Source organism: Panicum hallii, chromosome 2 (genome assembly GCF_002211085.1).
Source record: "Panicum hallii strain FIL2 chromosome 2, PHallii_v3.1, whole genome shotgun sequence".
Lineage (NCBI taxonomy): Eukaryota > Viridiplantae > Streptophyta > Magnoliopsida > Poales > Poaceae > Panicum > Panicum hallii.
Window position 1 is genome coordinate 52,868,910 of NC_038043.1, and position 23,429 is coordinate 52,892,338.

Below are 23,429 nucleotides of genomic sequence, written 5' to 3' on the forward strand. Positions count from 1 at the left end.
AGACGGCGTCGCGGCCACGACCAGGGGCGGACGGTAAACGAAACGGCGTCCGGGGGTGGACGGTATTTCAAATACCGTCCACCCCCTGGGTCCTAGCCAACCGTTGGATCGAGCGCGTGCGGTTCAGATAGGGGGCAATGTTCGCGCGCCCAGGGACTCGGTCGTCATCCTCAGTCATTCGGCAGGCGCGGGAGCTGGGTGGTGCTCTGCGGCGGTGCTCAGGCCCGACGGCGCGGCGGCGGTGCTGGGGCTTGGGCTTCTCGTCGGAAGGAACGGGTCGAGGGCACGCCGCCGCAGCCGATGGCGAAGAGGCGGCGTCGGTCTTCCCGAGCAACGATCTCGACGCAACGCCGCTGTCCCGCGACGGCGCGAGCTGCGGCGTCTCGAGGTCGTTTGGCCACACGCGCCTCCGCGGGTCTGGCGCGGCGTCTCTTCCTGCCTGCTGAAGCTCCGCTATGGCAACGCGGCTCTTCCGTCTCGTGCGCGTGTGTCCGGACGATGGGTGGAGGCAGCAGCGCGGTGGCCGTGCATTCGGGGGCGGCCGGACCTCCTCCGGCGACCGAATCGCGGAAAACCAGCATCCCGCTTCCGCCGCGACGGCGCGAGCGGCCGCGTCCACATGAAGGATGCCCGGCGTCTGAATGTCTGATGAAGCAACACGTACGGCGGCGTGCGGGACGACGACGGCCAGCGGCCTCACGATGCGCTCCGCTTCGAGAAGCTGTTAGCGAAACACTCGAACGACCTCAGTGCCTCGCCGATCTCCTGCGCCGGCGGGACGTGCGCGCCGCGGACTTGGTCACCACGCCGCGCCGCGCTCCAAATGCCAACCGGGGGTGGACGGTATTTGAGATACCGTCCACCCCTGGGTCCCTGCCAGCCGTCGGATCCGCCACCTGCGGTCCGGATCGTGCGAGATTCGCACGGGCAGGGACTCGGTCCGTCCGTCGTCGTCTCCATCGTCTGGCCGCGCGCGGGGAGCCGAGTGGCGCCATGCTGGAGGCCGGATGTTGGCAGCGGGATGCAGCGGCGGTGCTCGGGCTCGATGGTGAGTGTCCGACGGCCGACGACGCAGGAGACCTCGCCGCTTCATCGTTCAAGAGGAGCTCGCCCGGTCATCTGCAGGTCTGGGCAAAGCGTCCGTGGGCTCGGGCAAGGAGATGGCAGCCGGCCGGCCTTGGCAGACCACAGATGCGCGCGGTCGCCGGCCTCAACCACGTCGCCGCCTTCGCCGGCGCCCGGCTGCCTCATGCTCCAAGTTTGCAACGCGGGTTCCCGCTGGGCGATGGATCGAGAGCGTAACAGGGCTGAGCGTTTCCCCTGTTCGTAGTCCGGAGTTCAGATTGGCGTTGCATTGCAGCATCAAAAGGCTCCTATTTTCATTAGAATTAATTTTCAAATGTGATGTTTTGTGTGCCATTGTTAGTTGGGAGTGTTATTCGAGAAGACATCAGGCATTCAGGCCTTTTTCTTTCGAAAGTGATATCCAAACACACTAGCATGCGATATGTTCTGCAGAAGAAACAGATTCAGATGGCAGTATGAAAACGCAGCGTCACCTTCACCGTCTCTGTAAGGGTAAGCGTCAATTTACCGTTACTGATCTATCTTTTTTTTTTTGAAACGGTCAATTGGCTGATCTCAGTGTTGTCACGAGGATACAATGGAGCGGTTCGTTTCCTGCGAATTCGCCGAGGCTGAAGCTGATTTTTTTTAAAAAAAATAAAGATTCAACACGCACGTACCATCCTGAGATCACGATTGGAGGGTGACAGGGCGACACGCTCTTCCCCGTGCCTCTCTTGCCAGAACTTGCCACGCTGACGCAGATGTGATCGCCGATCTCCCGGTTGATCCGCTCACCGGCCAAAGCGACCTCCCGCTGCACGAAGAGCTGACGTTGTGCGTCCATGCCGCCGCCGGCGATGGCGCCGTGCGCCGAGGAGTTCGTTGATCCCGCACGGCTTCAGCTGCTTCGGCCGCTCGTCGTCGTCCAGCAGGCTGGAGTACAGCAGGGCGCTGCAGCTGGAGCAGGGCGAGGACAGGCGCGCGTCAAGCGGCGGTGGAAGGCCGTGGACCGTGCCGCAGGTAGCAGCAACAGCAGCAGCTCGCAGCGTTCAGCTACGACACACGGAGCTACGTGCTCAACTTCGATCGGGGCGACGCCGAGTAGCTAGCGTGGACGACCTGACGGCGAGGGAGCGAGCGGCCGTTGATGCTCCACCGCACCGGACGTGGAATGAAAAGGCATGCATTTTATTCCCTCCGTTTCAAATTATAGAATTTGCTTGTTTCCATACAGATTTGCTTGTTCTTTTCATTCAGATGGCAAGATCATGCTCCGATAGGAGCAACTCCGATAATAGTTCCTAAATTAGACTCTTCAAATATTAAATGAGGGCTAACTTAGAGACTTCCAAATTTATTTTAACTTCAACAATAGCCCTCAATTCTAACTTATAATATAGAGCTCTCTGGAGAGCCTCTAAGAATAAAGGATGTAGGAGAAAATTTGGAGATCTTCCCAAAATAAAAGGTCTAGTAAAGGATCTGCTGGAGTATATATTTTTATTTAACCCTCTAAATTTTTGAATAAGGATCTATTTAGAAGCTTTGCTCTAACGTACGCATGACATGCTTAATGTGCGTAACAAGAGGTGGCTGCTCGAGTAATTCCTCAATGCGTATTCTTTTTAGCGTTCCATTATCCTTCCGATGATTTTCATTTCGCAATGAGTATAGACGGTGTGCTGGCGTGAGCATATTTTTTTTCACAATAGGCAAACCTGAATTTCATTACCAACTTGTGAAAATTACAGCAAGTCTTTACTCTGAAGTCGTCTTTCGACCAGTTTAATCGCTGCTCCTGAGACGAGAGCTTAACCAAACATGCACCACATACGCTATCTTAACCAAATTACAGAGACGAGAGCTTAACCCAACTAAACAAAACCAATGCCCACACGGTGCATGCTTTATTTTTTCTAACGAATCGTACAAGACAGTGCGAGTTTTTATTGATATAGTACAAAATATAAAATTACGATTACGGAAGGCTACTGGTATTATTGGTATGAAAAGAAAAGAAAAAATTAAAAAGACTCGTCGGTTGGATTGAAATATCAATGCGGATAACCACTCAACTCGAAAACGTCACATGTGATCAAACATAGCCGCACCACTCCACTCGCAACAACAGTTGAAATTATTAAATCCAATCGTGGCATCCACCGATATTCCACTCTTATATAGTAGCTAAAACTTTCAGACATGATCCCACGTTGATATGGAACCGAGATAAATAGCACCATCGCACCGCATCAAGAAAGCCACTGTTAGAATCCTTTACCGCAGTACCGCTGCAGCATCACACTTTACCCCAATGCCATGAGTCATGGTAATTTAACCAATGTTCGGTCGCAAGTAGCAAGAGCAGCACAGCTTGACATCGTGCGGCGAGCTTGCAGCATGGAGCTCCGTCAGAGGCGTCAGAGCGAGTCCCAGTTGACCGGTCAAAAATGTTGGTTTCCCTCCATGGTTTGCCCCGGAAACAGCGTTCGGAGATGATTATCCAAGATAAAGATTTCTTTTGAAAAAATTATCCCTGACTCCCTGGAGCCTACGTGGCCACGGCGTCAGCAACAAAAGGCCCCTTCTCTGAGCACACGTCGGCGCCACCAGTCACTGAGCCCCACCACCGCCCATGGACGCCCCACGAGCGGCACGCCTCGCGGTCGCGGCGCGCCCACCCAGCCCGCGTGCCCCGGCCCGCTTCCCGTTCGCCTCCTCCACCGCACCGCGGCGCGCGGGGTGGTGGTGGTGCCTTCGCGATCCCCGTGCCGATTCCAGCGGAGGTGGGAGCACCTTTCCCTCCCCTGGCCGCTGCACGCGCCTCGCGCTCGCGCACCGGAACCGGAAGAGCCCCGCCGCGAATCTAGGGTTGCCTCCGCCCCGTCCCCCGAGATCCCCAGCCGCCGGGATTGGGAGGGTAACAGGCGACGGAGGCTGCGAGGGACGCCCCCTCGTCGAATGCGCCGGTGACCGGCAGACTCAGGAGCCCGCAGGAGGTCAGTCTAGGCACGTATCCACCTCTCTCCTTCCCCGTCTCCTCTTCGCTGTTTCGATCCAATGTGCCGCGTCGCTGGCCGATCGGGGGACGCGGATGCGTGTGAATTGGGCGGAATTCCAGATTTAGTTCCATTTCGGCGGAGTACTCGAACCCATGATCCTGTTTCCTTTCCTTCCCGCGATTTTTCGCACTCGATCGTTTCGAGTTGGGGCCGAAAAGCGTTTTCCGGGTTTCGGTCTCTACCTCAAGCGCGACGGTGGCGGACATTTTTATGTGGCCTACCGCTGCCGTGGTCTCCACTCTCCAGGCCGTTTGCTTGGTTGAGAAGTCCAAAAGGGATCCAATAGCAGAGCTAAAGGGCTACAGTGAGGCGGAGATGGGGGCTGAGGGGCTGAGGGCTGGGACGGAAATGGGTTAGTCAATAGACAGAGAAGGATGGGGAAAATGGTTTATGACAATTTGAATGCAATGGGAGTGAGGATAGGTGGCTAGCCACACTGTTGCAATTTGCTTGCACCATTGTCAACTACCTGCCCACCAGTTTATCATTCAAACTGGTTTAGGGTTTGTTCAGCTGAATACCGATATGATCCCCTATGCGTCCTATTTACTATCACAACCTTTGACTCAGGAATTAGAAAGCACAGCCCAGTTGATTTGGACGAATCGCTCAATTGCTCAGTGACTAACCAGTCCTATTATTGTTTACAAAACACGCAATAAAGAGCTGCTACTAATTAAGAATAGAATCTATCAATTTCGTGGGAGATCAGATTGCATTTTTTTTCCCATTTGCTTGAATGGAATTGGAGCCTTTTTTATTGCTGTCTGAATGATTGTATTTGTACACAGTAGTTGAGGAGAAAGCTTCAGAAATGTCATCCACTGTGCCAAAGTCATCAAATATCTTCTGGCATGATTGCGCCGTTGGCAAGGCTGATCGTCAGAAGCTACTCAAGCAGAAAGGTTGTGTTGTCTGGATTACAGGCCTTAGTGGTTCAGGTAACTAGGTCTCCCTTTGTCTCAAACTGCTTTGTTGTCTGCCTCTTGCTTTGTCAGTGCAATCTTTAAAAAGTTTATTAAGTAATTGTATTGTTCACACTGTTATTGCCTGTTAGGTAACTTTTAAACGTTTTCTCTCTTTGCTTCTGTGCATTCTATGCTAGTAAAAAAATCTGATTAAGAATTGTTAGCTTCTGCTCTGTTCAAGTGCTTCTGCTCTATTCTCTAGATGGTCAAGTTTTTCTTTTTCTTTGGATCGGATAAATGGTCAAGTTGTTACCTGTTGGTAATTGAAAAATGACCATGTATTTTGGCTTGGACAAGTCGCAAATAACCTTTCTTTACTTGCCATGCATTTGAACAAATAATTTCAAGGTTATTAAAAGGAAAATCTGCAATGTTTAAAATAGCACTGTAATGTAAACATTTTACTATTTATATGGTTGATGTCCATTGTGTTCACTGTTATTATTTTATTCTTTCTTCGCATTATCTTCAGGACTTATCTTTGCAAATGTGGAATAAATCAGAATCTATTTCCTGTTCTTATGAAGGATGGCAACTTGTAAATGATAGATTTCAGTAATCACTATTTTTTTCAATTGAAACTTTGCTTCTTCTTCTTTTTTAAAGAAAAAATGGTACTTTTTTTAATCTAATTTTGTTTTTTTCTACATCACCTTGTCAAGGTAAAAGTACCTTGGCATGTACATTAGGCCGAGAGCTCCATACAAGAGGGAAGCTTGCATATGTTCTCGATGGTGATAACTTAAGACATGGACTAAACAAGGATCTTGGCTTTAAAGCTGAAGATCGTGTTGAAAATATAAGAAGAGTTGGTAAGTGTCTCCTGAACACAGAAATATCTGTATTAAACTTACTGAAACTCCCATGAGGAAACAATAGTAAACAGAGCCCTGCTTGTGCCATTATTTTAGACTTTCCAGCCTTTTGTAATTGACAGTTTTCCTACTACATTGGACAGGTGAGGTAGCAAAGTTATTTGCAGATGCGGGCCTCGTATGTATTGCAAGTTTGATATCTCCATATAGGAGAGATCGTGAAGCTTGCCGTGCATTATTGTCTGATGGTAGCTTTGTTGAAGTAAGTGATCCATTTATTCATTTTGTCTTTAGTGAACTTAGCTAGCCCATGAGTTTTACCGCCAAACACCTGTGAACTTTTGCAGGTTTTCTTGAATATGTCCTTGGAATTGTGTGAAGCAAGGGATCCGAAGGGTCTTTATAAGCTTGCTCGTGCAGGAAAAATAAAGGGTGAGGTTCATATAATGCTTGGTCGAATAATTTACAGAGTTTAATGCTTCAATTTATAATGCACTCCTGAGCAAAATTGGATCAAACTTGAAATGCTTTAAATTGTAAATCACATTCTGGCTTGTTTGTAACATCAGAATCACAGCCTGATTTGAAGATGAAAATACTAGTCGAGTCCAATTATGCTTGTTTTGAGAAAGCAGCACCTTAATACCAATATGATTTTACAACAACACTCAAATTTAGATGTTGCATGTACTGTAAGGATGAATACCTTTTTTTTCACCATCTAAAGTGTTTATATTCTTCCATTCGATTCCTTGGCTACACTGTGTAATGATGTACACCTAGAAAGCATTTAAGCCCCCCTTTTTGGTTATATTCTATCACTATGCTGCTATTTCACATTTGGCCACACATGAGTCATGTTGGATACTCTTCCTAAATGCTGAACTAAAATCAGTTGAGTTGGTTTATTTTGAGAGTGGACTCTGGTCCATGACCTGTACCACAGAGTTATGGGCCAGGGCATGCTATGTGTTTGTATGTCCATTTGTAAGTTTAGGTCAAGGAGTTCACTAGTTCCTTCAAAAAACAAAAGGAGTTCACTAGTTGAGAATGGGAAAAAGGAAAAGGTAACTTTAAGAATCTGATAAATGAAAATGTTTTCAATGCAAACTTTCTTTTTCTGTGCAGAGTTATCTTCATTTTTCTTTTTTCTAGTTCTCCACTAGCATGCTAACAGTCTTCATAATAATCTCTTCAACCTGATTTGTTAACTCATGTATGGTCTGGTCCTGCTTCAAGTTCAAATCATGCTTTATTGCAGGATTTACTGGAATCGATGACCCCTATGAAGCACCACTAAATTGTGAGGTACATGATAGTCAGATTTCATGTCATCTTCATATGTTGAATTGTGTATTATTAAGGCGTTAATGTGGTTGTTCCTTCCAATCCATATCAAATTGCTAGCCTTACTGAAAGTCTAGACATTGAATGTCATAGGAATTGATTGTACTAGAAAAAGAAGAGCATCCTCATCAATTTCTTTTACTGTTAAATAAAGCAATCGTGTAGGTGTAATGTGCTAGGTAGTTGTTCTCATTATAGGTCAATTACAGGTAGAAAATGTTATATGTTAAGGTTATTATTGTGTCTCCTCAAATAACACTAGTCGAAAGTATAAGATGATTTTTACCATAACGCATCCTAGAAGTACCGAACTTTTAGCTGACGAAGATGCCAAATTGGTCATCCTGGTGTAAGAGCGAAACCATGTTCAATTCTTTCCTACATTGACATCAAGTTGATATCGCTGTTTCTGATCTACAAGTAAAGGTGCTTGACTCTTGCTTTTCTTGCAGATTGAGATCAAGGAAGTGGACGGTGTATGCCCCACACCTTCTGACATGGCGGGACAGGTGGTTACTTACCTTGAGGAGAAAGGCTTCCTGCACGAGTAGACTGATTCCGTGAAACAATCAATCTTCGGGTAGGATTTATATAAGACTAGCGCGGAATAAATCAAAAGCGCTGGCAGGGGTGTCCCCGTAATTATGTAGATCGATCCCGGTGCCTCGTATTTTCTTTCGTTATTTCCTCTGGCACGAGTTCTGTGCAGTGGCATTCAGATGAGCCTAGATGGTTCCTAGTTTATTTTGACTTGTGGAGTAGATTACGTGTAATGCAATCCTGATAGCCATCTGGGGTGGTATGGATGTGGCAATCATTGTCAGGGTTGGTGCAACCAATGCAAGAGAAGTCATCTTTCAACCCTGTTTCTGCACCCCCGAGCTGTGCACTGTAGGATTTCAGTGTTGCCACGCTCCACGCTGAAACAGACGCGTGTTTTGTGCGGCAGGTTACCGGTACTCCCGTCTGCCATATGGTAGATTGGTAGCTTGCCAATTCTGATGACTGGTGATGCAAATCTCTCTTGATATATTTTTCTAAGGTCAACTTGAACTCTTGGTCACAGGATTGCCATTGGCTCCATCCGGTTTTTCTTGTTGACATCAGTATGGGTATCACAGGAATAACGCGGCCCACAATTTTTCTCTAGCGTGCCGGTTTGACTCGGTGCACTGGAAATGGCAAGTAAATCGGACAGCAGCGTACGTCAACGTGTGGTTTTTACCGCGGGTGGCTGTAGCTCTCGCCACAAACTGTGTCACCGTCAGCACGAGAAAATGACCGCAGAATGGGTACGCCACCTTGTGCTGACTGACGACCAAGGCGAGAGAAGAGACGACCGTATTCCGGTCTGCCGGCAGCTGCGCAGTGCGTACAGGCAGCAGGCGCGGGACACGAGAAAACGGCCAGCCCGCGCGGCGGCGGGGGCGACGCGACCACGCCCCTCGTGTTGCCCTGCCGGCGGCCGCACGGCATCCAAGCCACGGCCGCCGCACGTCGCGCGCTCCCTTCGCCCGCACTCCACGCAACCAAAATCAAAACCCGCGCCCAAACCACGCGCCGCACGCGACACTGCGAAGCGAACCCGACGAAAAAAAGAAGACCAGGCCAAGGAAGCGAAGCGAAGCAAGCGTCCGACCAACCGGCGGCGGCGGGGCGGAATGGTGTTCAGCGCCGCGTTCCTGGCGGCGGCGGCGCGCGCGCCGGCGGAGCTGTGCCAGCGCCCGCCGCGCCCGGGGCGGCGGCGGCTGCGCGCGGACGAGGTCCTGCGCGCGCTCTTCCTGCCGCCTGCGCGGGAGCTCGGGCGCCTGGGGGACTTCCTCTTCGCCTTCTTCTGCCTGCCGCTGCCGGAGTACTACGTGCCCGGGTCCGGCCGCGGCGGCGGGTGGGTGGCGCGGGCGCCGGCTCTGTACACCTACCGGAGGTCGCTCTCGGTCGCCTCCTCGTCCTCGTCGTCCTTCTCGTCGTCGTCCATGTCCTCGTCGGAGGAGGATTGATTGCTCGGGAGGAATAGGAAATTGTACAGGTTGCTAAATGCAATGGATTTGTAATTCTTTTTTTTTTTGCATACAATCGATTTGGTGCGGTGGAATTCGATTAGGTTATGCAGATACTTGTCTCTTTTGCATTGAAAAAGAAACTTCTCAGCACTTAGGCTATGTTTGGATCCAAAGGCAAATGGTAAAAGGGCAAATGGTAAAATTTTTCTCCTGTCACATCAGATGTTTGGACGCTAATTAGAAGTATTAAATATAGTTTAATTAAAAAACTAATTACATAGATGAGTACTAAATGATGAGACGAATCTATTAAGCCTAATTAATCCATAATTAGCAAAATTACGGTAGCATTTATCCTTTTGCACTTTGGGGTGTTTGGATCCTGTCGGTACATACAGATAGGGGTACCTCCTGCTAGGGTGTCCAGGCCTTTGGCTTCTCATAATCCATGCTCCCCCTCGTCTCTGGGACACGTGGCATACAACCTCCGGGCCTGACAGCTGGGGCCGCGGTCTCCGGACCCTCCCCCCGAGCTCCGTGAGGTCCGGAGCCTCTGCACGCCCACGTGGGCAGGAGAGCTCTCGGGTGACCCCTGCGGACCCGGCCTCTCCTTGAAGGTCCGGAGCCGCCACGTGTGATGGCCAGACCATCACAGGCCAGCCCGCTCCGACCGGCCTCGGGGGCCCCGGACCCCCCTTCCCCCGGGAAGGGGTCCGGTGCTCCCATGTGCTGCCCAGCGGGAGGAGCGGGGCTGGCCCCGCCGCGTGCCTGCGGCCGGAAGCCCCTTGCGGGTCGCCTCTCCACCTACCAGCATTTAATGCGGTAGCTGCGTTGGGCGCGCCAAAGTCAAAAGGCGCGGCCTGCCACTGACACACGGGGCAGGTATGCTGCCACCACGGTAAGCCCGCCTGATCTGAAGGCGGCGCGTCGTATCACCGCGCACAGTGCGCGGACTGTGTTCAGTCCCGTCACGGTGCTGCGCGCGTGATGATGGTCTGTAATAGGCGTGCTAAGGCTTGCGCTGTAACAGTGCGCATGGCACGAGCCAGCGCTGGCTCGCCCCCTGTCTGGAGGTTCCATCCCAACAGTGACAGCACGGCTTCACTGTTGGGCAACGCTGACACCGAACACTGTACAAGACGAGGCTGTACACGGCCGTATCCTGACTGTGGATACGCACATCAACTTCCCGATCGAGAAGACTACGGAGAGGAGCTCGAGGAGATGATCTCCATATCTCTCGTAGAACAGCTCCTGTTGGCCGGGCCCACCTGTCGGGGTCCCGCACAGTGTAAACACTCCCCTTGAACTATAAAAGGGAGAGTGCACCCGTTAGAAAGGGGATATGAACACAAGCTGCATGCTAGGCTCCATCCAGGCTTCTTCAAGCAATATAACACCAAAGTGGACGTAGGGTATTACGCTCCGGCGGCCCGAACCACTCTAAATCTCTGTGTCCTTCCTGCGTCCATTTGTCCACCGATCGAGCGCTTCTAAGTCTCCTCCAAACCCATCCTTAACTAGGATTAGGCGGGTGCTTTCCGCCACCCGGCTAGAGAATTACTCCGACATTTGGCGCGGCAGGTAGGGGGCTTAGGTTTGGTTTGTGCTCGGTCGACCTTCACGACCTCAATGGCGCAGGAAAATGGTCACCATGACCTCCTCATCGGTGAAGAAGTGGCGTCCACGGCGCCACACACCTCGCGCCATCCCGCCTCCAGGGCGGCCCCGCGTGCTGCGGAGCAGGCCTCAGTAGCCCAATCGGTGCTTCCACCGAGCGGGCCCCTCATGGCAGTCAAGGAGTTGCTACGCAACCCCCCCGGAGAGGCAGCGTCGCCAGACGCGCACAGGCAGTGGCGTGACGACGTCGACCGCCTCCTCAACCTGGCACAGGCTTCCCCAGGCTCAGCGGGAGGTTCTGTGTCCAGGCAGCGCCGTCGTCAGGGCGGCGCATCCGGTTCAGTGCACTCACCATCAGTGAGGAGTGCACGGACCGAAGACCTCCGGGCGGAGCTCAACCGCAGGCATGCAGGAGAGGATGCCAGGATCTCCATCGAGCGAGCGCGCAACCGACGGCTCAACATTCAGGGTTGGGACCTTGCGCCTGAGCTCGATGCGGCTGCGGCCAGACCGCAAGGACCCGCCGGGGCGCCGGTGTCGGGCGTGGGCTGCGCAGCGCTCGCAGACCATCTTCGTGCGGTCGCCTGGCCGTCCAAGTTTCGGCCTCACCTGCCGGAAAAATATGACGGGTCCTCCAACCCGTCAGAGTTCCTGCAGGTCTACATCACCGCCATCACGGCGGCTGGGGGTAACGAAGCCGTCATGGCAAGTTACTTTCATGTAGCCTTGACCGGGCCGGCCCGGACCTGGCTCATGAACCTTACCCCGGGATCTATCCAGTCCTGGGTTGAACTCTGCGCACAGTTCACGGCGAACTTCGCCAGTGCGTACCAGCAGCATGGCGTGGAAGCCCACCTCCATGCCGTGAGGCAACAACCCGGGGAAACCCTCCGGGCCTTCATCTCCCGCTTCACTAAGGTACGTGGAACTATCCCACGTATCTCCGATGCATCTATTATCACGGCCTTCCGATAGGGGGTCCGAGACGAGAAGATGCTAGAGAAGCTGGCGACCCACCAGGTGGAAGCCGTCACCACCCTGTTCGCCCTGGCGGACAAATGCGCCCGAGCTGCAGAAGGCCGTGCGTGGCACTCTGCAACCCAAGCAGGACCTGCTCAAATGAGCGGGCCCAGTGTCGCTGCCCCTGGCAGCGGCAAGAAGAAGAACAAGAAGACCCGTGGCTTCGACAAGTCACGGATCGGGGGTCCGGCCGTTGCGGCTGCAACTACCGGGGGCCAGAACCCCCGCAGCAAGCGCCCACGACAGCAGCGCACCGACCCCGGGTCGTGCCCTGTTCATTCTGGGGCTCGTCACAGCGCCGCTAAGTGCCGCGAGATCCAGAAGCTCGCGGAACGCCTCAGCAAGAGGCGTGACCAAGCCTCCAAGGAAGGCTCCTCCCCTCCGCGGCGGTCCGGCAAGGAGAAGGCCTCCGATGCCGACGCTGCTGCGACTGAGAGGGAGTTGGGGTATCAAACCCCCAATAAAGACCTCAAGGAACTGTTCCAGTAGTCCGATTCCGAGTCCGGCGGGGACGAGCGCCGCAAAAAGCTGTACGTTATGTACGGTGGCAGTTCGGAGCTCGTCTCCCGACGGGACGTCAAGGCCTTTCGCCGGGAGGTCCTCTCGGTGAAACCAGGGGTGCCGAGAGCGGCGTCCCACCAGCGATGGAAGGGCACCACCATCTCCTTTGGGCCATCCGACTGCCCAGAGAACATGACGGGCGCGGGGGTGCTGCCGCTCATTACGGCACCCACCATCGCCAATGTTCGCCTTCACCATGTGCTGATCGACGGCGGCGCCGACCTCAGCGTCATCAGCTATGCGGCATTCAAGCACCTGCAGATCCCGGAGTCCAAGCTGGCTCCATCACGCCCATTCTCAGGAGTGGGCCCGGATCCCGTGTACCCGGTAGGGGCCATCACCTTACCGGTTACATTCGGGATGGAGGACAATTTCCGTACCGAGAACGTACAGTTCGAGGTCGCGGAAGTTAACCTCCCCTTCAACGCCATCATCGGCAGACCGGCCCTGTACCGGTTCATGGCCGTTGCCCACTACGGGTACCTAGTCCTGAAGATGCCCTCTCCGGCGGGCGTCCTCACCATCCAGAGCGATCGGGCCGCTGCTGTTGTAGCGGTCGAAAAGCTCCATGCACTGGCTACGGGGCTTGCCCCTGCAGCTGGCCCCAGGGGTCCGACCCCTCGACCTCACGGGCCAAGGCCCTGGCCAAGGCACCGAAGGTCCGTCCATCCGACACGGACGATGTTCCCGTGAAGACCGTCCAAGTCAGAGCGGAGACCTCCCAGACCACCCGCATCGGTGGCAACCTGGGAGAGAAATAGGAAAGCGCGCTCATCGCCTTCCTCCGGGCAAATGTTGATGTGTTCGCCTGGGAACCGTCACAGATGCCCGGGATCCCTAGGGAGGTGATTGAGCATCATCTGAAGATCCACCCCGACGCCAGGCCGGTCCGGCAGAAGCCACGTAAGCAGTCCATCGAGCGGCAAAACTTCATCCGTGAAGAGGTCCGCAAGCTGCTGCAGGCTGGCTTCATCGAGGAGGTCTACCATCCTGTATGGTTGGCCAACCCGGTTGTGGTCCCAAAGGCCAACGGGAAGCTTCGGATGTGCATCGACTACACCAATCTAAACAAGGCATGTCCGAAAGATCCTTATCCACTTCCGCGTATAGACCAGATTGTAGACTCCACCTCCGGGTGTGATTTGCTGTCCTTCATAGATGCCTATTCTGGTTTCCACCAAATCAAGATGGCTTGTGATGATAGGAAGCATACAGCTTTTGTAACAGTGGATGGTCTTTATTGTTATATAGTGATGCCTTATGGATTACTTAATGCTCTATCCACCTTTGCTCGCGCAATGAACATCACTCTAGGTGATTTGGTTAGAGATATAGTCGAAGTGTATGTTGATGACATCGTTGTCAAGACTAGAGAGTCGAATTCACTCTTAGAAAATTTAGCTCAAGTCTTCGACAAGTTACGGGCGACCTCCACCAAGCTTAACCCCGAGAAGTGCGTCTTCGGCGTATCGGCGGGAAAGCTCCTTGGTTTCCTGGTCTCCCACCGGGGGATCGAAGCCAACCCGGACAAGGTCCGGGCGATCGAGGCAATGAGACCCCCTGCGCGCCTCAAGGATGTACAGAGGTTGACGGGGTCCCTTGCAGCCCTCAGCCGCTTCATTTCGAGGCTGGCGGAGAGGGCGCTTCCCTTCTTCAAGTTGATGAGGGGGTCCGGTCCATTCGTATGGACCGAAGAGTCAGAACGTGCCTTCCAAGAGATGAAGCAGTACCTTACTTCCTTGCCGGTCCTGGTCGCACCGGACCCAGGTGAGACACTATTTCTTTATCTTGCAGCAACGACCGAGGTGATCAGCATGGTGCTGGTCACCGAGAGGTCCGAGGATCCCTCGCAGGGGGCCCCTGCGGACCCCCTTGCAGGGGAAGGAGGTCCGGCCTCCTCCACTCCAGCGACCGGCCCTGCTTCGGAGGGTCCGGCCGGGTTCCGACCCGGAGAAGTGCCAAGCAGGTTGGGGGCCGATGGGCCCCCAGCTCAGGTTGAAGGATCCAGTCCACCTGGCAAAGTCAGGACCGTACAGAAGCCGGTCTACTACGTCAGTGAGGTCCTACATGAGGCGAAAGCCAGGTACCCTGAGACGCATAAGCTCCTTTACGCTATACTTGTTGCGTCCAGGAAACTCCGCCACTACTTTCAGGCCCACAGGGTTGTGGTGGTGACCTCTTATCCATTGAGGGCCATCCTCCACAACCCCAACGCCACGGGCAACATCGCCAAGTGGGCAGCGGAGCTCGCTGGGTTCCAGCTCGACTTCCAGCCGCGTCACGCCATCAAGAGCCAGATCCTTGCTGACTTCATCGCTGAGTGGACGCCTGCACCGAGCGCCTCCGGGGGTCCGGACCAAGGGACGGACCCCCCACGACCGGAGGTCAGGGCTCCGGCCTTCACCGGACCTCACTGGACCCTCTTCTTTGACGGGTCCGCCCGTAGCAAGAGGGCCGGGGCGGGCGTGGTCCTCATCGACCCACGCGGCGAGCAGTTGAAGTACATGGTGCACCTCGATTTCGAGGCCACCAACAACATGACGGAGTATGAGGCCTTGATCTTTGGGCTCATGGCGGCTCTGTCCCTGGGGGTCCGGGAGCTTCTGGTCAAAGGGGACTCCCAGCTCATCATCAGGCAAGTCCGGGGGGAGTGTTGCTGCAACAACCCCCAGCTCGCAGCTTACCTCATTCATGTGAAAAGGCTCGAGAAGGACTTCGATATGCTGGAACTGCAACATGTTCCACGCGAAGGCAACACAGCAGCTGACGCGCTCTCCGCGAGCGCATCGACTCAGGCACCCGTGCCAGAGGGCGTCTTCCAAAGGTGTCTGCTGAAGCCTTCCGCCCAGCCTGCCGACCTGGGCGATGGGGGTCGGACTAGCACCTCGAAGCTAGCGGTCCCGGCGGCGCCCCATCCGTGGTGCCCGCCAAGGGTCGTGTGCTCCCTTGAGGGGCCCGGGAGACCTCAGGGAGCCACGCCCAGTTTCTCAGGAAGGTCCCGATGCATGGATCTCTAAGGTCCGGGACTACCTGAAAGATAATTACCTTCCTGAAGATCAAGCATCTGCTGAGCGCATTGTCCGGATGGCTAAGCGATACACGGTGGTAGAAGGGGATCTCTATCGCCGTGGCGCCAACGGCGTCCTCATGCGGTGCATCACCCAGGAAGAGGGCCGCGACTTGCTTGCGGAGATCCATGGAGGCGAGTGCGGAAGTCATTCTTTATCCCGCACGCTGGTTGGTAAAGCTTTCCGGCATGGTTTTTACTGGCCGACAGCGCTCCAGGATGCAGCTGAGTTGGTAAGGTCCTGCAAAGCGTGTCAGTTCCACGCAAAGCAAATACACACTCCAGCTCAAGCTTTGCAGATGATTCCTCCCTCTTGGCCCTTTGCGGTATGGGGGTTGGATATTTTGGGACCTTTCCCTAGGGCCGTCGGCGGGTACCGGTACCTCTATATTGCCATTGACAAATTCACTAAGTGGCCGGAGGCAACCCCAGTGGTCAACATGTCAGCAACTGCTTTTCTCAGGTCAATTGTGTGCCGGTTCGGGGTCCCGAACCGGGTCATCACAGACAATGGGACCCAGTTCACGAGCCAGTACTTCCAGGAGTACTGTGAGGATATGGGCATTCAACTCTGTTTCGCCTCAGTGGCACATCCCAGGAGCAATGGCCAGGTTGAGCGGGCCAACGCTGAGATCCTCAGAGGGCTCAAGATCCGGACCTACTGTGACCTTGAGAAGCATGGCGCAAGGTGGATTGAAGAACTCCCAAGCGTGTTATGGGGGAACCGGACCACACCTAGCCGGGCAACAGGGGAAACCCCTTTCTTCTTGGTTTACGGGGCCGAAGCGTGCCTTCCCCCGGAGATCACCATGGGCTCTCTACGGGTCCGGTCTTTTGATGAGGAAATGCAGGAACAGGAGCGTCGCCAAGATGTGGACCTCGTCGACGAACGCAGATGGCGAGCAGCAGTCCGAAACGCACGGTACAACCAAGCGCTCCGGCGCTACCACCAACGGTTTGTGCGCAGCAGGGAGCTCCGGGTCGGGGACCTAGTCCTAAGGCGGATCCTGAACCGAGAAGGTATGCACAAGCTCTCCCCCAGCTGGGAGGGGCCCTTCAAGGTGACAAAGGTGTGCCGACCCGGATCTGTTCGTTTGGCTGCGGAGGATGGAATGCAACTGCCCAATCCATGAAACATTGAGCACCTCCGTAAGTTCTATCCCTAGGACCCGATTGAGGAGAATTTTTCCTTTGTAATTGGTAGCATCAACGTGCGGACCAGAGCGGTGGAGGTCCGCCCTCGTAAACCCGACCCCTGGTGTACATCGCACAACACTCCTGTACCAATTCATTAAGCGAAAGTTTGTTCTCGAATGCGTCCTTGGAGTCTACATTTTTTCGCTTCTTGATTACACTAACCCCCCACATGTTCTCCGCGTCTGTGTCATAGCCAAGGCCTTTCTTAAGTTGTGTAGCTACGTCCCTGCCCCGGACCTCTGTTTCAAAGGAAAAAAGGAACCGGACCCCTGTTAACTGGCTCCAGGGAAACGCGCTCGCCCTTTGCTGGGGTCCAGGGCTGTGTAGCCGCTTAGCCTGGTTCCGTACCCTAAGCCTACGCGCCCTGCCCTCCTAGGGTGAGCGCCGTTTCACCTTGAACCATGTACCAGGGGACCGGGACCCCTTTTAGCCCTTAAACATGGGTCCTAGAGCTCTGACTCGCTTCGCAACTTAGGAGGCCTCTGCTGGCCAGACCGGGAACCTGTGGGGATGTCTACTAAACGTCGATCCTAAGTCATATGCAGGACCTCGGTTCTATGGCAGCTAGTCCCGACTTATCGCGACTACCTCCCAGGGGGCCAGGGGACCTCGGTGTACTCGAGAACATTTTCCGGACCGACAACCAGGAAAACAGCTAAGTTTTTCAAAAAAGTAGACGCACGAAATGTTTAAATGCATCACTGATAATATGCACAATGTTGCGAAGTTATTTTACAATAACAAAAATTATATTACAAAAGAAATAACAAAAAGATACTAGCACTACTGCTCTGGTGGTCCGGAGGCACTTCCACTCTCTGCAGGTTCGGGACGTCGCCGGAGGCGGGCCGCGACCAGGTCCACTGCCTCCTGGACTCCTTCCCGCGCAGCGGCTGCCATTGCCTGGAGGGGTCCGACCAGGACGGGAGTCAGCTGGACGGCAGGATCATAGCTCCGGAAGCTGGTGAGGATGTACTCCGCCATCGCCCGGGCAACTGCTCGTCCTTCTGCCTCCAGGAGGTCCTGTAGGCCGGCCTCCGCATCTTGTAGCCGCCTGGCGGTGGAGTCCAGCAGCTGGAGTGCGGCGCCGTAAGGTGAAGGGGCCTCCGGCACCCAGATGGGGTTGGCCCCGAACGCCTCTAGCAGACGATTCACCGCGCCAACCCATCTTGTTAATCGGTTGGCGCCGGCGTGCTGCTCCACCAGGAGCTCCTCCACCTTGGCCTCCCTCTCCTGGAGCGCCGCCTCGTGCTCCTGGAGCCTCCGGTGTCCGGCTGCCAGCTCCTCCACCACGGCCTCTTCCTGCTTCTGGAGCTCCTGCAGCCGAGCCACCTCCTCTGCCTCTCGGGTGGCCAGCTCTTCTTCTTTCTGTGCTGCCGCCGCCACCTGTTCTGCGAGGGTAGCACGTTGCGCCTCGACCGTCGCAAACGCCTCCCTCGCCCCGTTCGCCAGCTCCCGGGCGGCCCGCTCCCTGGCCGTCGCCGCCTCCTTCAGCCTCTCCGCGACGATCTGCGCCTCGAGGGCCTCCTTTTCCCGCCGGTTGGCCGCTTTCTCCCGCTGAAGCGCCGCTGCCTCTCGGTCGCGCGCCTCCTCCAGCCCCTCCCGTAGGAGCTCGCGCTCCAACACGAGCTTGGTGCGCTCCTCGGCGTGGCGGGCGGAGACGGTGTTGATGCGGTCCCCCAGGCGGACCTCCCAGTCGGAGAGCCGCTGGCGCTCCGCCTCCAGCTTCTCCCACTCCCGGCGCATGCCAGCCTCTAGCTCCAGTTGAGCTTGCTGGCATTTGGCTATGAGCCGGGGAAGTGGGACCTCCGCTGCGCTCGGAAGGAGGTACCTTCCCAGTACCACCTCCGGTTCCTCCTCCTCCGCTGGTGGGGCGACGCTACTGGCGACTTCGGCGACCTCCGGAGCCGCCACCTCTGCCGCCTCCGGAGCCGCCACCTCCGCTGCCTCCGGTGCCGCCGTCGCCGCTGCCCCTGGCCCAGCAGCCTCCGCTGTAGCAGCGATCCCCTCAGCTGCTGGATCAGTTGGAGAAGGCCCGACCTCGGCGCCCGGCGCTGCTGCCGGTGCCTCAGCCGCCGCAGTGGGCCTGATCGCCTCCTCCTGGGGGACGGCTTCTGGTCGTGGCGGCGTGGTAGCCTCCGGCTCCGGACCTCTGGGTCCGGAGGCCTCTGGAGCTGCTCCTGGCGGAGGCCCTGCTGGAGCTGACGCCGAGGACTCCGGCGCCGGCTGGGGGCTGGGTCCCCAAGTTGGGGCATTTGAAGGTTGCGGCCTGCCGTACCACCTGTTTGGTTAAGCACCAAAAGCCGAGAAAGAAAATGAAAAACCTTGATAAAACCACTTACGGGAAGTCGTACCACTCCCATCTGCCCCGGGCGGCCGGGGGGACCTTCCTCCCTGCCGAGGACCCCCCGGACCTTTGGGGGCCGTCCCCGGCCTTCGAACCTCCTGGCGGCGGCGTTGGGGACGGAGGTCTGTTCTCGGGCGGCGGCGGTGGTGTCGCTGGCCGCGGCCCTGGTGGTGGTGGCGGTGGAGTCTGTCGTCCCGGTGGAGGCCGGTGCTGTGGTGGAGGAGGAGGAGCTCCGCTCTGCTCCTCCACCCCCGTGGTTTTCTGGCGCTTGGACGCCGGCTCCCCCACCAAGGAGCCGTCGCCTCGCTGGAGCCTCCGGGACTTGTTCCCTTCGGCTTGGCTGCGCCGCTCGGGTGCCGCCCCCTGAGCCTCGCCGCTCCTTTGGGCTGGGGCCGCACCCGCACTGTCTTTCTGCCGGTGCTCTGGCACCGGCGCTTTCTCCTTTCCCTTCCCGCCGGGGGCCGGACCTCTGGGTCCCGGCTCCCCGGCACCTTCGCTGGGGCGTTGCTGGCGGCCTGGTGTAGCGCCAGGGATCTGGAGCCCGCGGTTGGGGTCGCCCCCCAGTTGCCGGACCGCCAGGCCGCCCTCGTCCAGGGTCGGCATCGACGCCAGGACCGTTGACCGCAGTGCCTGGTCCTCGCACAGGGCCTTCACCCCACTCGGGAGGACCAGGGACTCTGGGATGAACGCCTCGCCGGTCATCGCCCGGATCGCCGCTTCCAGCTCCGCCCTGGTGAAGTCGCCGCCGGGCCCGCGCGCAATCCTGCAGCAGTCGTTTAGCCCCGTGTACACGTAGGCCATCCGAGTCCGATGCTGCAGGGGGGCGATCTGCCGCTTCAAGAAGTCGCTCAGCACCATCATAGAAGTCAGGCCGCTCCTTGCCAGCTTCTTGATCCGGTTCAGGACCGGGTCAAGCTCCACCGGTATCGTCGGCCTGGCCTTCCAGGTGCTCCGGTCGCTCTGGGGGCCCCCTTCCGGCAGTTCTAGGCGGTCGTGGGGGTCGGTCACCGCAATGACCCAGCCTTCACGCCAGTCCTCCCACTTCGAGCTGGAGAAGGCAGCGATGTAGGCGCCCGACATCCCGTGCCGGAGTTGGAAGTAGTAAGCGCCGATCTCGCCGCGCTTCTTCCCGGTCCCGACCAGGGAGTAGAAGTGCTTGAAGATGGTGGTGCAGGGGCGCACCCCCACGAACATCTCCATGAAGTGGGCGAAGACCGCCGCGAGGAGAACGGAATGGGGGGTGAGATGATGAAGTTGGAGGCCGAACTCCTCCAGGAGCAGGAGGAAGAAAGGAGAGATCGGAGGAACCAACCCGCACATAATGTACGAGTTGAAGAGGACGAACTCCCCCGCGGCAAGCTCGCGGAGGGGAAACTCGCCGGCCCTGACCTTCCCGGCGTTCGCCGGCGCGGTCCACCCCAGAAGGCGCCGCACCGCGTCCAGCTGTTCTTGGCTCTGGAAGCGGCGCGGGAAAGGAAGCGAAGCCATGGGGATTATTGGGGTGGATTGCGAAGGAGTCGAGAAGAGAAAGGCGCCGGGCGCAAGGAAGCTAATCGCGAGGAGGGATGCGGAGACGAAGAGGCGCTACGGCGTTTGTTCTTGGCAGGAGCGCGAAAAGGTAGCCGCTCCCTTCGGCGCTTACCTTTTATGTAAAAAGCTGCTTCCCCCTTAGCGTCCCGCGGCGACCGAAGAGAAGTCGGGCGGTCGCCAGCGCCGCCTTCCCCTTCCCTCACACTCTATGACCAGTGGGCTCGGGCCCACCAGTCATTGGCATGGGTGCTGGAGGGTCGTGGAAGGGGCAGAATCCGAACCGCCCGAGCCGCGCGGCGGGCTCGAATGAGACAAGAATCTGAACCGTCTGACGCGCACGGTGCGCGCGAAAGACGGGCCCCTCGGGGATCCCGCTATGGGCGAAAGGACATCCGTGCCCTCGCCCGGCGGGAACGAGCTGTCCACCCGGCGCGACGCTAGGATTTGGCCCCACCTGCGGGTACGTCCCTCTCCCGAGGTGGGCCCGGGGGCCTCTGTCGGTACATACAGATAGGGGTACCTCCTGCTAGGGTGTCCAGGCCCTTGGCTTCTCATAATCCATGCTCCCCCTCGTCTCTGGGACACGTGGCATACAACCTCCGGGCCTGACAGCTGGGGCCGCGGTCTCCGGACCCTCCCCCCGAGCTCCGTGAGGTCCGGGGCCTCTGCACGCCCACGTGGGCAGGAGAGCTCTCGGGTGACCCCTGCGGACCCGGCCTCTCCTTGGAGGTCCGGGGCCGCCACGTGTGATGGCCAGACCATCACAGGCCAGCCCGCTCCGACCGGCCTCGGGGGCCCCGGACCCCCCTTCCCCCGGGAAGGGGTCCGGTGCTCCCATGTGCTGCCCAGCGGGAGGAGCGGGGCTGGCCCCGCCGCGTGCCTGCGGCCGGAAGCCCCTTGCGGGTCGCCTCTCCACCTACCAGCATTTAATGCGGTAGCTGCGTTGGGCGCGCCAAAGTCAAAAGGCGCGGCCTGCCACTGACACACGGGGCAGGTATGCTGCCACCACGGTAAGCCCGCCTGATCTGAAGGCGGCGCGTCGTATCACCGCGCACAGTGCGCGGACTGTGTTCAGTCCCGTCACGGTGCTGCGTGCGTGATGATGGTCTGTAATAGGCGTGCTAAGGCTTGCGCTGTAACAGTGCGCATGGCACGAGCCAGCGCTGGCTCGCCCCCTGTCTGGAGGTTCCATCCCAACAGTGACAGCACGGCTTCACTGTTGGGCAACGCTGACACCGAACACTGTACAAGACGAGGCTGTACATGGCCGTATCCTGACTGTGGATACGCACATCAACTTCCCGATCGAGAAGACTACGGAGAGGAGCTCGAGGAGATGACCTCCATATCTCTCGTAGAACAGCTCCTGTTGGCCGGGCCCACCTGTCGGGGTCCCGCACAGTGTAAACACTCCCCTTGAACTATAAAAGGGAGAGTGCACCCGTTAGAAAGGGGATACGAACACAAGCTGCATGCTAGGCTCCATCCAGGCTTCTTCAAGCAATACAACACCAAAGTGGACGTAGGGTATTACGCTCCGGCGGCCCGAACCACTCTAAATCTCTGTGTCCTTCCTGCGTCCATTTGTCCACCGATCGAGCGGTTCTAAGTCTCCTCCAAACCCATCCTTAACTAGGATTAGGCGGGTGCTTTCCGCCACCCGGCTGGAGAATTCCTCCGACAGATCCAAAAGTGTAAAAAAAGTGCAAAAGAGCAAAAGTTTTGCTCTTTCTCTTTCTCTTTCCATTGGATCCAAACAGGCCCTTATTTTTTGATTGTGTGGTTGCTCAGCTCCCGTGGGTCTTATTTTTTTAATTCTTATTTTTTGATTAGGTTCCAAATGGCCGAGTAACAAAAAATTTTCCCCTGTGAATATGATTAGTTCTGCTGCTCTTTGGAGCCTTTGGAAACTGAGGAGTGAAGTATGTTTTCAGAATGTGGGCTGGAAGGACATCAAGCTTTTACTCTGGAGGGTGGTGAGTCTGGCACGGAATTGGCAAATTCTGTGTCCTCACGCCAAGAACGATCTTCTGAAGTTCACTTCCTCCCTAAAAGAACTGTCAAGAAGACCTGCAAGACTAACCATTGGATTTACATGAAGAAGAACCAGCCTTCCTCGTGCTCTACTGATCCTGAGGAAGGTGACCCTCTAAACATGAAGACTTGGAGTGAACAGCTGAAGGAGATGGAGCATGCATTAGGTGTCGATTTGAATCGCCGGTGGTGCCCCCCTGATGGTGCCCTTTGGGTCTGTTTCTCCGCTTGTGCTAGCTTCGCCCTCTAAACTATATACGTGAATGTTCTTCTGTCTTGACTAAGACGGTGGCTATGCCCTAAAACTTAAAAAAGAATTCGATTAGGTTTGTTCAATTCTTTTTCTCCCTCTGTATATATCGATTTTTTCCCCGAAAATAAACATTCAATGTCCTTGTGAACTAGAAGTTGAACTGATATTTTTCGCTTTCATTCCTCACAGGTTTAGCTCTTTAAAGCGAGCGATTTCATTTTTTGCCAGAATTCTCCACCGTTTGCCATGAAATTGTTTTAAGAGGAAAAAACAATGGGCTTGACAGGCCACGTAGATTTATACATGGGCCATCTCTGCTCGCCGGTGCGTGAAAAGCCTAATACGGATAGAGAAGAGGACTTTCAGGTTGGGCCTCCTAATACGATGGCAGCCCGCTACCCAGTTCGGTCCACGCGCTAACCCGCCGTGGCGGACGCGCAGTCATGCCGAGCCGACGCTGCCGGCGAACTCCCGCGAAAAGCGAGCCGGAATCCACCAAAGGTCCATCACGGCCGTCCACTCCCACCAGCCGGCCAAATC

At 56.1% G+C, this 23,429-nt stretch overlaps 2 protein-coding genes across 5 annotated transcripts; both read left to right on the top strand.

The window, feature by feature from the left end:
- The first annotated feature begins 3,665 nt into the window (after positions 1 to 3,665).
- Positions 3,666 to 8,124, top strand: LOC112879349 (adenylyl-sulfate kinase 3). Of its 4 annotated transcripts, none has more exons than XM_025943584.1 (7): positions 3,666 to 4,067; positions 4,922 to 5,071; positions 5,761 to 5,910; positions 6,057 to 6,175; positions 6,261 to 6,345; positions 7,175 to 7,221; positions 7,713 to 8,124. In XM_025943584.1, the coding sequence occupies exons 1-7, from the start codon at positions 3,704 to 3,706 to the stop codon at positions 7,809 to 7,811; spliced, it is 1,014 nt and encodes a 337-aa protein (XP_025799369.1). In that variant the 5' UTR covers positions 3,666 to 3,703; the 3' UTR covers positions 7,812 to 8,124. The 4 variants fall into 4 exon arrangements, with proteins under 4 accessions (XP_025799369.1, XP_025799370.1, XP_025799371.1 ...); XM_025943585.1 differs by having other exon boundaries at positions 4,925 to 5,071; XM_025943586.1 differs by having other exon boundaries at positions 3,944 to 4,077; positions 4,925 to 5,071.
- Positions 8,125 to 8,543: 419 nt separating this feature from the next.
- Positions 8,544 to 23,357, top strand: LOC112881454. The gene is made up of 2 exons (XM_025946151.1): positions 8,544 to 9,286; positions 22,537 to 23,357. The coding sequence occupies exon 1, from the start codon at positions 8,922 to 8,924 to the stop codon at positions 9,255 to 9,257; it is 336 nt and encodes a 111-aa protein (XP_025801936.1). The 5' UTR covers positions 8,544 to 8,921; the 3' UTR covers positions 9,258 to 9,286; positions 22,537 to 23,357.
- The last annotated feature ends 72 nt before the right edge of the window (positions 23,358 to 23,429 follow it).

What these genes read in the sequence shown, in the direction of transcription:
- LOC112879349 (XM_025943584.1), top strand. Translation starts at nt 3,704, where the DNA reads ATGGACGCCCCACGAGCGGCACGCCTCGCGGTCGCGGCGCGCCCACCC. An exon ending in TGAAAATATAAGAAGAGTTG is followed by an intron (nt 5,911 to 6,056) that starts GTAAGTGTCTCC and finishes TACATTGGACAG; the next exon opens with GTGAGGTAGCAAAGTTATTT. An exon ending in TCGTGCAGGAAAAATAAAGG is followed by an intron (nt 6,346 to 7,174) that starts GTGAGGTTCATA and finishes GCTTTATTGCAG; the next exon opens with GATTTACTGGAATCGATGAC.
- LOC112881454 (XM_025946151.1), top strand. Translation starts at nt 8,922, where the DNA reads ATGGTGTTCAGCGCCGCGTTCCTGGCGGCGGCGGCGCGCGCGCCGGCG.